This window comes from Gossypium hirsutum, chromosome D06 (genome assembly GCF_007990345.1).
Source record: "Gossypium hirsutum isolate 1008001.06 chromosome D06, Gossypium_hirsutum_v2.1, whole genome shotgun sequence".
In the NCBI taxonomy this organism is placed as follows: domain Eukaryota; kingdom Viridiplantae; phylum Streptophyta; class Magnoliopsida; order Malvales; family Malvaceae; genus Gossypium; species Gossypium hirsutum.
Genome location: NC_053442.1, coordinates 62,516,267 through 62,529,466, shown reverse-complemented (window position 1 = coordinate 62,529,466; position 13,200 = coordinate 62,516,267). Strand labels below are relative to the sequence as shown.

At 33.3% G+C, this 13,200-nt stretch overlaps 2 protein-coding genes and 1 long non-coding RNA gene across 3 annotated transcripts; 2 read left to right on the top strand and 1 right to left on the bottom strand.

Annotated features, from left to right (window-relative positions):
* The first annotated feature begins 3,176 nt into the window (after positions 1-3,176).
* On the top strand, positions 3,177-4,956 carry LOC121218618 (uncharacterized protein YnbD). Its single transcript, XM_041096113.1, has 3 exons — positions 3,177-3,220; positions 3,384-3,929; positions 4,403-4,956. The coding sequence occupies exons 2-3, from the start codon at positions 3,386-3,388 to the stop codon at positions 4,663-4,665; spliced, it is 807 nt and encodes a 268-aa protein (XP_040952047.1). The 5' UTR covers positions 3,177-3,220; positions 3,384-3,385; the 3' UTR covers positions 4,666-4,956.
* A 92-nt stretch (positions 4,957-5,048) lies between these two features.
* Positions 5,049-5,964, bottom strand: LOC121218620 (uncharacterized). Its single transcript, XR_005915108.1, has 2 exons — positions 5,681-5,964; positions 5,049-5,370 (listed from the first exon to the last, which is right to left on the bottom strand). It is a non-coding gene; the product is annotated as an uncharacterized lncRNA (long non-coding RNA).
* Positions 5,965-9,303: 3,339 nt separating this feature from the next.
* On the top strand, positions 9,304-10,985 carry LOC107942720 (uncharacterized). The gene is made up of 5 exons (XM_041095627.1): positions 9,304-9,478; positions 9,590-10,020; positions 10,136-10,426; positions 10,613-10,792; positions 10,932-10,985. Exons 1-5 carry the CDS (start codon positions 9,304-9,306, stop codon positions 10,983-10,985), a joined length of 1,131 nt encoding a protein of 376 aa, XP_040951561.1.
* Positions 10,986-13,200: the final 2,215 nt, after the last annotated feature.

Here is a 13,200-nt window from a genome sequence, read left to right as displayed (position 1 = left end):
CTTAAGGTGGATCGGGTCGGATCCGGGTCGGGTACTCAAAACGACACCGTTTTGGGCGTCTAGGGACTCTCCAAAACGGTGCCGTTTTGGTACCTTATAAAAACTCCCAAACTCACCAAAAAAATCATTTTAAGCCCTTTTAAAAAAAAACCAAAAAGCTTTTCCCAAAAACTCTCCTCTCCCATTCGTCCGGCCAGGGGTCTGGTCATCGGCCGGTCACCGGCCGCCGATCTCCGGCGTCGGCACCGCCATCTGCGGTGGCCGGAAAAGGGGAAAAAATCCCTTCTTGGCCCTTCTAACCCTTTAAACCCCAAATCTGGGTTCAAATCTTTTGAAATATGGCCGGAAAAGCCCTAAACTTTGAGAAACTCTTCGGCTTCCGACCGTCTATCCTCGGAGACGGTTACCTCAACCGCTTGTAGCGTTTCAGAAGCGAATCATGGTGAGTCCCTTTACCTTTTATCTCATTTTATATCAGTATATAATAAAACAATAAAAAAAGAAAATAAATAGTAAAACGAAAATGTATATCAACCTTTAATTCCGATTTACTCTCTGTTTGTTGTGAAAATACTTGTTTCTTTATTGATTTCGGATTCGGGGATCACGTTTACAGTATTGCAATGGGTATTTTATAACCGAATGAAATAGAGAAATAATAAAAGAAATCTGCTTGATTTGATTTTCTTTCCTTTCTTGTGTTTGCAGGTGAAGATTGCGAAGATCCCGTTCGCATGGAGGATGTGGTTGCGGCACTAGTAGTATGAGGCAGCCATAGAGATCCTTAGAAACCCTAGGGTTCCTGACTATTTTGGGCCACTAATTTGGGCCTCTGTAGTTTAATCGGGTCTGGGTTTTGTTGTAATTGGACAGTTTCATTTGGGCCCATTTATTATTTGAACCCGGGGCAAAAATCGGGTATTACACTTGTATTTAAGATTTTCAAGAAAATTGAGCTCTAACGTATTGGGTTCTAATTTTCTTCGTAAAATCTAACAATCGAGGATTGCTCTTTAATCAAACAAAATAAAACTTGTCATCGGGAATTCAATAGGTTGTGTCCTAATGTATTGGATGTGACACGTTGATTTCTCGAGACAAAGATTTTTTTTAAAAAAAATAAAGGAAATATTGAATGTTTGAGATTTTAGGAAATTGTGCCCTAACGTATTGGGCTGCGATTTCTTCATAAATTTTAAACAATTAGATATTTTCTTAAATTTTATTACACGAGTTTTTTTGGACTAACTCATTTTGAAGAGAACGAAATGTCGTGCCCTAATGCATTGGGTGTGATATTTTTCTTTTTTTTTTTTTCAAAATGAAAAAGTCTTAATAAACAATTTAACTTAATTAAGGATCGCATTTTTAAAACTCTCGACTTTAAGACGTTAATTAATCAATTTGGTACCAATTTTTGGACGTTACGAGGGTGCTAATTCTTCCTCGTACGTAATTGACTCCCAAATCTGTTTTTCTAAAACTCGTAGACCAAAACTATTTTTAGGTGATCCAATCACACCGCAATAAAAGATTGGTGGCGACTCCCAATTTTTGTTTTTTTAAAGTCAACAACTAATTTTTGTTTTTTTTTTCCAAAATAAAAATGATTTTGACAATATCAATGATTTATTTTCCGTACACACCATTGACACCAATAATTTATTTTGTGTAAATTTTGAATTATATATAATATATATTTTTATGACACCCACATGTTTTAGTTATTTCATATATTTTTATTACATCTTAAATCATTTCATATTTTAAATAATTTATTATAGTATTTTAATTTTAATTTCATTGACTTCAAAAGTTCAAATTTAATATATTTTTTTATGTTGATTCAATTTATATAAAAAAATCATTTATATGGTGTTCACGTTATTATTATTATTACTATTATTATTTTCCGTACACATAATGTTTATATATTATTTTTTACGACAACCACATGTTTTAATTATTTTATATATTTTTATCGCATCTTAAATATTCCACATCTTAGGTCTTGTTTGATAATTGGTTGATAATTGATTGTTGATTGTTGATTGTGATGACTAGTTTGATCAACTGATTTTACTAACTGATTTGACCAAATGATTCTAATATTTAAAAATTATTTGGTAAAACTTATCTGATAGCTGAAATCTGATATGTGTAAAATGATAAATAAAGACATTACACATTTTATTATTAAGTATTTATTTTATAATACTTTAGATTTTATTAGGTGAAATTATTGAAATAAAACACTATTACCAATGAATTAAAACATCCATTATCGAAATTAATTAGTGAATATTTTTAAAATTTTAAATAAACAAATTTCTTAAGTTCTTTATTTGTAAATATTAACCTTATGAAAATTGATAAATATTATTAGTGTATCAATATAATTGTACATAGTGGCAAACAGAGTAATTTTTTAGCAAACATGATCAAATATGTCCTTCCATATATCTCCTTTCCAATCAGTTGTAAAAAAAGTTATCCATTTTAGCGTTTTTTATTTTGGAGGTTTTAGCTTAATAAGCTATTGAAAATATTCATTCACCAAATATTACAATGAGAGGATTTGACTATCCAATTCTTCATTTATGCCCAAATCAACTTAAAAAGATCCAAAATTATGTTTACCAAACACCCCATAATTTATTATACTATTTTAATTTTAATTTCATTGAAATTTCATCACTATATTAAATATATTAATAATAAATAAGGTAAACTATAAAAGTAGTCACTTTTGTTTGTCTTATATTATATTTTAGTCACTTATGTTTTAAATATTACGTATTAATCACTTACGTTATTGTTTTATTATGAAGTGGTTACTCTATTGTTAAGCTTCATTACCTCTCTAACAGCGGTCCTACGTGACAGTCCAAATTAAATTTATTTAATTAAAAACCTATTTTTATTCCAGCAACTAGATATCTAAGTTGGCATTTAAAACCCGCTTGGACGGCCACGTAGGACTGCCGTTAGGGAGGTAATGAAGTTTAACGGTAAAGTGACCATTTCGTAATAAAATGATAACGTAAGTGACTAAAATGTAACATTTCAAATATAATTAATTAAAATGTAATCTGAGTCAAATAAAAGTGACTATTTTTATAGTTTACCCATAACTTTTTCCTCTTATAAATTAAGCCAATTGGCAGCTAGAAAATCCATCCATTCCCCGCACAAAATTTCATTTTTAAAGCTGCAAAGGGTAAGGGAAGTTTCCTGCATTCGCGTTGGACTTATCAGTCACAATAGCATTAAAGGAATATTCAGTTTCGTAGCCTAAAGATAAAGAAATTTGTGAAATTATCAAATTATTTCCGATTTCTGATTTGGGAATTTCTTGTTTTTGATTTCTGATTGTGAATCAGAGATGGGTTTAGGCTTATCAGTCTTAATGGCTACGAAGGCAACGGCATGGATGTTATTATATCTCTTCTTCAGTAGATTTGGGTTCACAGTGTTGGCAATACCATTGTTGTATGCATCATTGATTTCATGGCTTGTTTCAATTGCTTCTCTCCCTTCAATCGATCTTCCCATGCTTTTGGGCAAAAACCCAGATGGGACTTTCCCAATTTTGTCCACTATCATGTTCTCCCCATATCTGTATTTTGCTAGAGCTTTTTCTATGGCGAGAAGGTTCCTTAGTGGTGAAGAACCTTACTCTCAAATATGTGAGGGTTTATATGTTGGTGGTTGGCCTGCTTCACCTCGTTTATTGCCGCCTGGTAACCCTGCCATTATTGATTGCACATCTGAATTCCCAAGAATAAAGAAGTTCAAGGGTCATTCATATTTATGTGTTCCTACTTGGGACACAAGGGCACCTCAGCCAGGCCAGATAGAATCAGCTTTGAAGTGGGCATGTCGAAAGAGAGCTCGAAATCAGCCTGTTTACGTCCATTGTGCTTATGGTATGTTCTGAAAACTGAATCGACGCTGTTTATTCTCATTTATTGCTGCTCAATTTGCTTGCTTTATTCTCATTTATTGTGTCAGACATGGCTACTTAAAATAAAATGAAGAGTCAGAGAAACATAGTTGAAATGTGCATGATATTTTGTAACTTATTAAGTATGACTATTTGCAAGATTTGTGGAACTTGCACTTACATTGTTTATATACTTGCATTTGCTTAAATGTATTTGGATTCTCAACTTTTAGTGCATTTAGTGTTTCTTTGAGTTAATTTCTACAAACTTAAAATGGGAAACTAAGCCACAATCAACCATGAATCTTAAGGATAGTTGTTGCAGGATATTTGAGATTTGAAATGCCTCATTGTTTATATGATTCACGTACTGATATTAGATATTCTTAACTTACTTTGCAAGTGAAAGTTCAAACAGAAGTCAGAACGTATTTTAATTATTCGTCCTTCTTCTAGGTCATGGTCGAAGTGTTGCTGTGATGTGTGCATTACTAGTGGCTTTAGGCGTTGTGGAAAACTGGAAAGCTGCTGAAAAATACATACGAGAAAGGCGGCCTTGTATTAAAATGAACTCTCTCCACTACAAAGCTTTAGAAGAATGGTCTAGTTCTAGACTATCTTCTCCTAAGAGAAATGAAGAACTGGATGTAAATTCAGTTTGTCAGTCAAACTCCTCTGGTAACATAAAGGCTTCAATGGTGGAAAACAAAATTGATTGATTGTTTTGAAAGTAGTCTTGGTCATTATTTCCTAATTTACATTGTCAATGGTTGTAGTTTGTACTCGTCCTTGTTATTCTTAAGCTATGTTATTTTGGCTTGGGTATGATTGTCACACACGAATATGTGCTCGACATGGATATATTCAATTTTTTCATGTGCTTTCATATATTTAGTGGATCATATCTCTATATCCATGTCCGAATACACGCCTGACATGAATATTTCAATAAAAATGAAAAGTTGGAGCTTAAAATAGGTTCAAAGCTCCATCCTTGTTTGACTTTTGAATTCAGGTTCTCTGGTTCACTGTTTATTGATATGCTTTGTGTAATACCCAATTATTGCCCTGGCCCAATTAATAATATTAAACCAAAACAAAATAAAAAAATAATAGTCCAGTATTGTCTAATTACGAACCAAAAAATTAAAAGCTTAAAGCCCATACCCATTACACTAGACCCAATCCAAAATACCAGACCCAAAATTTAACCCAGACCCAATTTCTAGCCCTATTGCAGCGAAACCCACTAACTTAGCCCAATTACAAGTAGCCCAAAACCAATAGCAAAAAGAAGGATCGGGAAACCCTAGCAACAGACCAGCAGCCGCCACTCCCCACGTGCACAACGCCCCAGCACTTCATTGGCTCGTCCCCACGCGTGCTGCGTTGTATCACCACGTGCGTCCCCTCTAAGCTTGTACCTGCACAACAAGAATGGCAACAAACAGTATAGGCAAGAAAACAGCAAGAAAACCAGATAAATTGCAAACAAAAGGCAACAAGCAAAGAAACGCATTTAAAATTAGATTTTTCTTTACATTTTTCTGTTTCCATTATCTGCTATAAAAAGCAGATTTGATATTGTAAAAAGGGGAAGAGAATACGGCGAATAAAAAAAACGAATTCCTTAATAGGTGATTTAATATTTTTTTCTGCGTCTTTCCACTTCGCTGTTTTTTTTCTTTCTTTATTTTATTCGAAACAAACGAAAAAGAAAAGGGGAAACCATACCTGGGTAGTGTGCTCTTGAAACCCTTCCCTGTTCTGTGCGAAATGAAGGAAAATGGCATACTCTACACCATGTTTGAAAAATTGTTTCCAACTAGTTTGTTTACCATTGGTTGTTTCCAATGGCTTGTTTATCATTGGATAAGACACATAATATTCCTGGTTAAGATAAAATGGTGTTTGTGCAGGTACAAATCCCTTTTTTATAACTTAAAACTATATATACATATGTATATTCTTTTCATATTTTATAGTCTCAAAAGATATGTATACATACATTTTAAAGTTATTTTAAGTATGTTTCATTTCATTTTTATATATACTCATTTTATACATATATATTTATATGTCTATATATATATTTACATTTATCTTCACGCATATACAAATCCTCATATACACATATTTTTATGATATACAATTTACATACATACCTATGTTCTATATTTATATGCGTATATATATACATATGTCAACATACATTTTTTATTTTATATATGTACATATATACATACTTTTATATACTTTTTATATTTCATAATTTATATATGTATATATGTATATACGTTCTAATTTATACACATATATGTATATACATACTTACATATTTTTGATTTATATATACGTACATACTTATATATATTTTATACTCTATAATTTACATATACATATATATATACATATTTTTTAATACATTTTCAAACACATATACACATTATCATTATTTACTTGTTTTTACATTTTTATTCTTTTCAAACTTTGTTGTATTCATACACATAGGTTTTTATTTTTATTTTTTATTTTTTAAATTTTATTTATTTTCATTATTGTTATTATTGTTTTATTCAACATTTATTTACTTAATTAATTATTTGTCCATCATTATTTTTATTATTATTAACTTTTTAATTATTTATATATAATTTATTTATGTAATTGTTTATTATCGTTTTTAGCCTAGTTCTAGTTTCTATTCATTCTCTTATCTTTTCTGTATTTATCTTACTTTCGCCCTTAATTAGTACCATTCGTATTATCGCATTCATCATTTTATATATATATATATATATTAATCTTGTGATTTATTTATATGTTTTACTATAAAATAGCGTACCTTTTACTCGATGCATTTTAAATGTTGTTCTAACTAAATTTGTATTTTAAGAGTCGTACCCTAACTTACAGGGTTTCGACTTTCTCGATAAATTTAAATACACGGATATTGTCAAACTTAAACTTTTAAACGATTTCGAGAATTAGTAAAGGATCATATTCTAACTCACGGGACATGACCACTTTTCTAAAACTCGAGATAATCTAATATCATTTTAAGATAATATTTTCAGCATTCATTCTCGTATTGAAAATTTTAGACATTGCGTCCTAACTTACGGACATAATTCTATTTTTCGATTAACGTGAAAATATGCCTCTACCTCAGAAATTTTTAATGTTTTAATACAAGGGTCGTATTCTAAATCTCTTCAAAGTTTAAAATTTTTGACATTAAGACATTAACTAATCAACTAGGTATCAATTTTTGGGCGTTACGAGGGTGCTAATCCTTCCTTGTACGTAACCGACTCCTGAACCCATTTTTTTAAATTTCGTAGACTAAAACCGTTATTTTAATAAAATTAAATTATTTATTAAAAACAACCACTTTTACAAAGTGACCCGATTACACCTCATCAAAAAAGGTTGGTGGTGACTCCCACTTTCGTTTTCATTTTTCAAAACCCAAGTCGACCCCGTTTTTATCCAAAAAATGGTGTCAACAACTCTTATTTGAAATCTTCTCAAAACAAAGTCGTATTTCACGTTTCGAAGCTTCGAGAAATCGTACCCTAACTTACGGGGTTTCAATTTTCTCGTTAATCCGAAATGACCATTTTTTTAATTTTCAAAAAATATAGCTCTTTTTAATAAGATTAAAAGCAAGTTATATGCCGTCTTTGGAATTTCGAGAAATCATATCCTAACTTACGGGGTTTCAATTTTCTCGTCGAATTAAAACGGCTAAATATTTAGTTTGAATACACAATAAAGATTTTTAAAGGTTAACTTATGCTCGGGAATTCAAACGTTGCATCCTAACTTACGAGATACTACATTTTGTTGCCTCAGGATGAGAGACTCTTTTATATTCTTTAAAATATATCCAAGCATTGTTTTAAAATATGGCATTATTAAAAGGGGAATCATTTTTAAATTCAACTTTAAGATATTAAATAATCAATTCGGTACCAATTTTGGGCGTTACAAGGGTGCTAATCCTTTCTCGTACGTAACTGACTCCCGAACCTATTTTTTTCTGAAACTCGTAGACTAAAATCATTTTTAAGGTGATTCGATCCCACCTCAATAAAAGATCGGTGGCGACTCTAATTTTTGTTTTTTTAATAAGTTGACACTATTTCTTGTTTTTAAAAAGTGGTTTCGACACTTTGGAAGTCTCTGTTTGATGTAATTCTTGGTTTGAGTTATATTGGCTCTTCATCAAACAAGATATTTGGTAATCCTCTTTAACCTTTTGTGTAATATTTGGTTGTTGAGACATGGGTGGGATTGTTAGAAATTGGTTTTATTTAGACATGAGTAAGGTTTAATTTTACTTTAGGTCTTTTATGTATTCAGAAGATTCTTAAAAGTTCATATGACATACAGTGGTTGAAGTTGAACACATGTACTTCTAGATAAAAAAGAAAATTTGTGTATTTATGTGATGCTCATGTTTGGTTTTAATGTCTTAATTTTATTTAAGCTATTGTATATTTTTTATAAAACTTGATAGGTTAATAATATTTTATATAGATTTTGACATGTTCGTGTATGTTGTGTTTTAATTATTATTCTTATATTATATTCGTAATATTATTCAAATAAATCTTGTTTTTAGAGATATTATGTACATGATGTTCATCTACTTAAAAGATTTCCATAAAGCTCAGATTTTCCATAATCCTTTCCATTGCAGTCTTGTAGGAATGTTGAAGACAAACATACATCCATTTGCAATTCAAACAACAGTCCAACACCAGTCTCCCATCACACAACCCACCATTCAGCAGTTGGCAAAAAAGAAAAATCCAGAATCATGACCTCTTCCTAAAAACTACAGCCAAAGTTCCTTTGCTGCCTAACAGCCCCTCAATATATGCGAAGTACTGTCTCCAATATTGTTGAGAAGTAAAGTAGTTAACAGTTAGAAGAGTAGTTAGCAAAGTTGTTAGTATCAGTTATGTATGAGTTAGTTTAGTTAGTTGGATAACTAAGTCTATAAATGTATAACAGACTACTGCTGGTATGAATGAATGATTTTTCTGATTGTTTTCATCATGGTATCGGAGCCACGGAAAGTATCAAATTTTTCGATGAGTTGTTAATCAGCGACTGTGATTGTTTTTTGGTTGCTGTGTTCAATTCTTGTTGCATTGATTTTTCTGCGTTTGCTGGTGTGGTCAGATGTTTTTTTCTTCTTTCTTTGGCATACTGGTTCGTTGTATTTCATAAGGTAACTTGTTGGGCTTGTGTTTGTAGCCCAAGTCTGCTTGATTCAACAAAATTGGGCTGTTAATTTAGGGCATTTTCGGTCTGTATTCCCTTGTTTTTTTTGGTTCGTGGCAATGAGTATCTCCGATTCAATCACCGATTTCAATCATCAGCTTTACTTGCATCCTTCTGACACTCCGGGTACTTTGTTGGTAGACCATCAGTTGCTTGGTGTTGAGAACTACAACGTCTGGAGTAGAATGATGAAAATCGCATTACTAGCGAAAAACAAATTGGGATTTGTGGACGGTACTTGTTCCAAAGATATATAGCCGGAAGAAATGGGTTATCAATGGGAGCGGTGCAATGCGATTGTGTTATCCTGGATTCTGAATACGGTCAGCAAAGAACTTTTCGCAGGGATTGTATTTGCGTCTAGTGCAGCAGCGGTGTGGAGTGATCTTAGTGAGAGGTTTCACAAAATTGATGGTTCAAGAATTTACTTCTTGCATCGTGAAATTACCTCGTCTTCTCAAAGTACTGTTTCTATCTCTGCCTACTTTACCAAGTTAAGGTTACTCTGGGATGAGTATGATGCCCTTGTACGTCCGTTTGCTTGTGGGTGTCCTCAATCTAGGCAGAATGTTAAACATGTTGAACAACAACATTTGTTTCAATTTCTTATGGGTTTGAATGACTCGTATAGTGCGGTGCGTAGCCAAATTTTGTTGATAAGTCCATTACCAAGCGTTAATCATGCGTATTCGATGCTTATGCAAGAAGAATCGCAAAGGAAGCATAGTTCTAGTACTATTGGAGATGATTTGGTTTTTTTCTCTTCAGTCCAGATGGTACAAAAGAAGAGATTCAATGGCATTTGTGATCATTGCAAGGTTAAAGGACATAAGAGGGAGACATGTTACAAGTTGATTGGCTATCCTGCTGATTTCAAATTTACAAAAGAAGGTGCATAATTCTGCAGTAAATAATGTATTTGCTCCTGACTCTGTTTGTAGTAGTGAAGTGGTAGGTTCCCATAAGTCTCGTTTGCAAGTGCCAGTTTTTACGCAGGAGCAGTATAATCAGATTTTGTATCTGTTAAACAAGGAACCTGTTGTGGTTGAAGCTGCTGCCAGCTTAGCAGGTATGCCTGATATTAGCAATAGATGGATTATAGATACTGGAGCTACTGACCATATACTATCGGATCTTCGTTTCTTGGACTCTCCTGTTGCATGTGAATTTGGGTCACCGAGTGTTTGACTTCCAAATGGTTCCATTGTTTCGGTTACTCATGTTGGAGCATGTTCCATTTTGCTTAATCTTTTATTGAAGAGAGTTCTTTGTGTCCCGAACTTTCATTACAATTTACTTTCTGTTTCAAAACTCACTACTGATCTCAATTGTGTGGTTTCTTTTTATCCCCAATTTTGTCTTATACAGGATCTCTCCAGTGGCAAGATGAGGGGGATTGGTAAAGCACGAGGTGGTCTTTACATCCTGGATTTGTCTCGACAGACTTCTGTGGTTTCACCTTCCTCTGTTATTACTGTTGCTACAGTTGACTCGTCTTTTCTTTGGCACACTAGACTCGGTCATGCGTCGGTTTTAAGATTAAATAAGGTTCCTAATTTTTCTAGTACAAAATCAGATATGGATAATATTCATAAATGTTCTGTTTGTCCATTAGCTAAACAAACGAGGCTTCCTTTTCCTGTTCATAAATCTCGTGTTAATGCTTCTTTTTCTCTTATTCACTTAGATTTGTGGGGACCCTATCGAGTGTCTACTCATAGTGGTCATAGGTTCTTTTTAACAATTGTTGATGATTACACACGAATGACTTGGGTTTATTTGTTACGGTCAAAAAGTGATGCACTTCTATATCTCAAACAATTTTTTGTTTTGATTAAAACTTAATTCTCCACTGTTATAAAAATTGTTCGTAGTGATAATGGGTATGAGTTCTTCAAAAATGAGTGTAATGAGTTTTTTACTATGTTTGGAGTTATTCATCAAAGTTCATGTATTCACACTCCTCAGCAAAACGGAGTTGCTGAACGTAAACATAGACATTTACTTGAAATGGCTAGGTCGTTAAAATTTCAGTCTCACGTGCCTACTAAATTTTGTGGTGAATGTGTTTTGACTGCTTGTTTTTTAATTAACCGTCTTCCTACACTTATTTTGAGCTGGAAATGTCCGTTTGAACTTTTGTATAATAAGTCACCTGATCTTTCTCACTTAAAAGTTTTTGGTTGTCTTGTATATGCCACTACTCCCAATTATCGTGATAAGTTTTCTCCTAAAGTTGTTCCTTCTGTGTTTATGGGTTATTCACTTGTACAAAAAGGATACTTATTGTTTAATCTTGAAACCAAAACCTTTTTTGTTAATCGTGATGTTGTTTTTCATGAAACGGTATTCCCATTTACTTTTCCTAAAAGGCGTTTTTTGCCTTTTCCTGATACTGAGCATTCTGTTTTTCTTCAACTTGAGCCTTTAGATCCACCTTTTATACCTGTTCCCTCTATATCTCCTTCACCCTCTATCCCGGTTACCTCTGTTTCTCCTTCCTCTTCTATACCTGTTACTTCCTCTTCACCTTGCATACCAGCGTCTTCCTTTTCTCTACCTCCAACACCTACTAGTATTTCATTACGCCGAACTACAAGGTCTGTCAAGACGCCTTCTTGGATGCAAGATTATGTCTGCTCTAGTCAATCGCTCACATCTTGTGCTACAGGTTTGTTTCCTATTGCTACTGTCTATTCTTCTTCTCATTTGCCTCTTCATACTCGTTTGTTTAATGCGCATATTTCTTCTTTGGTCGAACCCCACACTTATAATGAGGCCATTTCGGATCCACGGTGGGTTGATGCTATGCAACAAGAGATTCAAGCTTTGGAGGCTAATGGTACATGGGAAGTTGTTCCTTTACCTGCTAGTGTTATCCCCATTAGCTGCAAATGGGTGTATAAGATTAAATATACTGCTGATGGCTCCATGGATTGTTTTAAAGCTCGTCTTGTTGGGAAAGGTTATAATCAAAAGGCTAGAATCGATTTTCATGAAACTTTTTCTCCTGTTATTAAACATGTAACAGTTCGAACTGTGATTAGTATGGCAGCCATTCATGATTGGCCTATTTTTCAGATGGATGTCTACAATGCTTTTCTTCAAGAGGACTTGTCTGAAGAAGTTTATATGGAACTTCCAGATGGTTTTCGCAGCCAGGGGGAGACTCGTGTATGTCGACTCGTAAGTCATTATATGGTCTGAAATAAGCTTCTCGACAGTGGAATTTAAAGCTTACTGAGGCCTTAATACAAGGAGGATATGAGCAAAGTAAATATGATTATTCCTTGTTCACAAAAAGGAGTAGAGGTAACATCGTCATCTTACTCATCTATGTAGATCATCTGTTAATTACAGATAGTAGTGTTGATATGATAAATGAATTGAAACAAATTCTACATTAAAATTTTAAGATGAAAGATTTAGTTGTGTTGAAGTTTTTTCTTGGAATAGAAGTGATGAGATCAAACAAGGGGATCATATTGAATCAAAGGAAGTATGCTCTAGAGTTGATAGCTGATCTGGAATTAGGGGAAGCAAAGTCAGTATGTGCACCACTTGAGCAGAATCAGAAACTTACCTCAGTTGAGTATGATGAGTCTGTACAAACAAAAATTAAAGGAGATGATTTAATTACAGATGTTTCGATGTATCAAAGGTTGTTGGGAAGGTTACTATATCTGACAAATACAAGACTAGACATTATGTTTGCGGTTCAACATCTAAGTCAGTTCATGCACAAACCAAAGAAATCTCATTTGGAGGCTGCCTTTCGTATGGTACGGTACATAAGGAGAAGACCTGGTCAAGGTATTTTCTTATTTGCAGCAAGCAAGCCGCAGCTGATGGCTTTTTGTGACTCTGATTGGGCTTCATGTCCTATGTCAAGGAGGTTAGTCACTGGGTTTTGTGTTAAACTTGGGGATTCTCTTATTTCATGGAAGTCAAAAAAA

Excerpts from the sequence above, each read along its gene's own strand:
- LOC121218618 (XM_041096113.1), top strand. The coding sequence starts at position 3,386 with ATGGGTTTAGGCTTATCAGTCTTAATGGCTACGAAGGCAACGGCATGG. Across the intron at positions 3,930-4,402 it reads TTACGTCCATTGTGCTTATG|GTCATGGTCGAAGTGTTGCT; the intron begins GTATGTTCTGAA and ends TCCTTCTTCTAG.
- LOC107942720 (XM_041095627.1), top strand. The coding sequence starts at position 9,304 with ATGAGTATCTCCGATTCAATCACCGATTTCAATCATCAGCTTTACTTG. Across the intron at positions 9,479-9,589 it reads CAAATTGGGATTTGTGGACG|GGATTGTATTTGCGTCTAGT; the intron begins GTACTTGTTCCA and ends AACTTTTCGCAG. Across the intron at positions 10,427-10,612 it reads GTGAATTTGGGTCACCGAGT|GATCTCTCCAGTGGCAAGAT; the intron begins GTTTGACTTCCA and ends TGTCTTATACAG.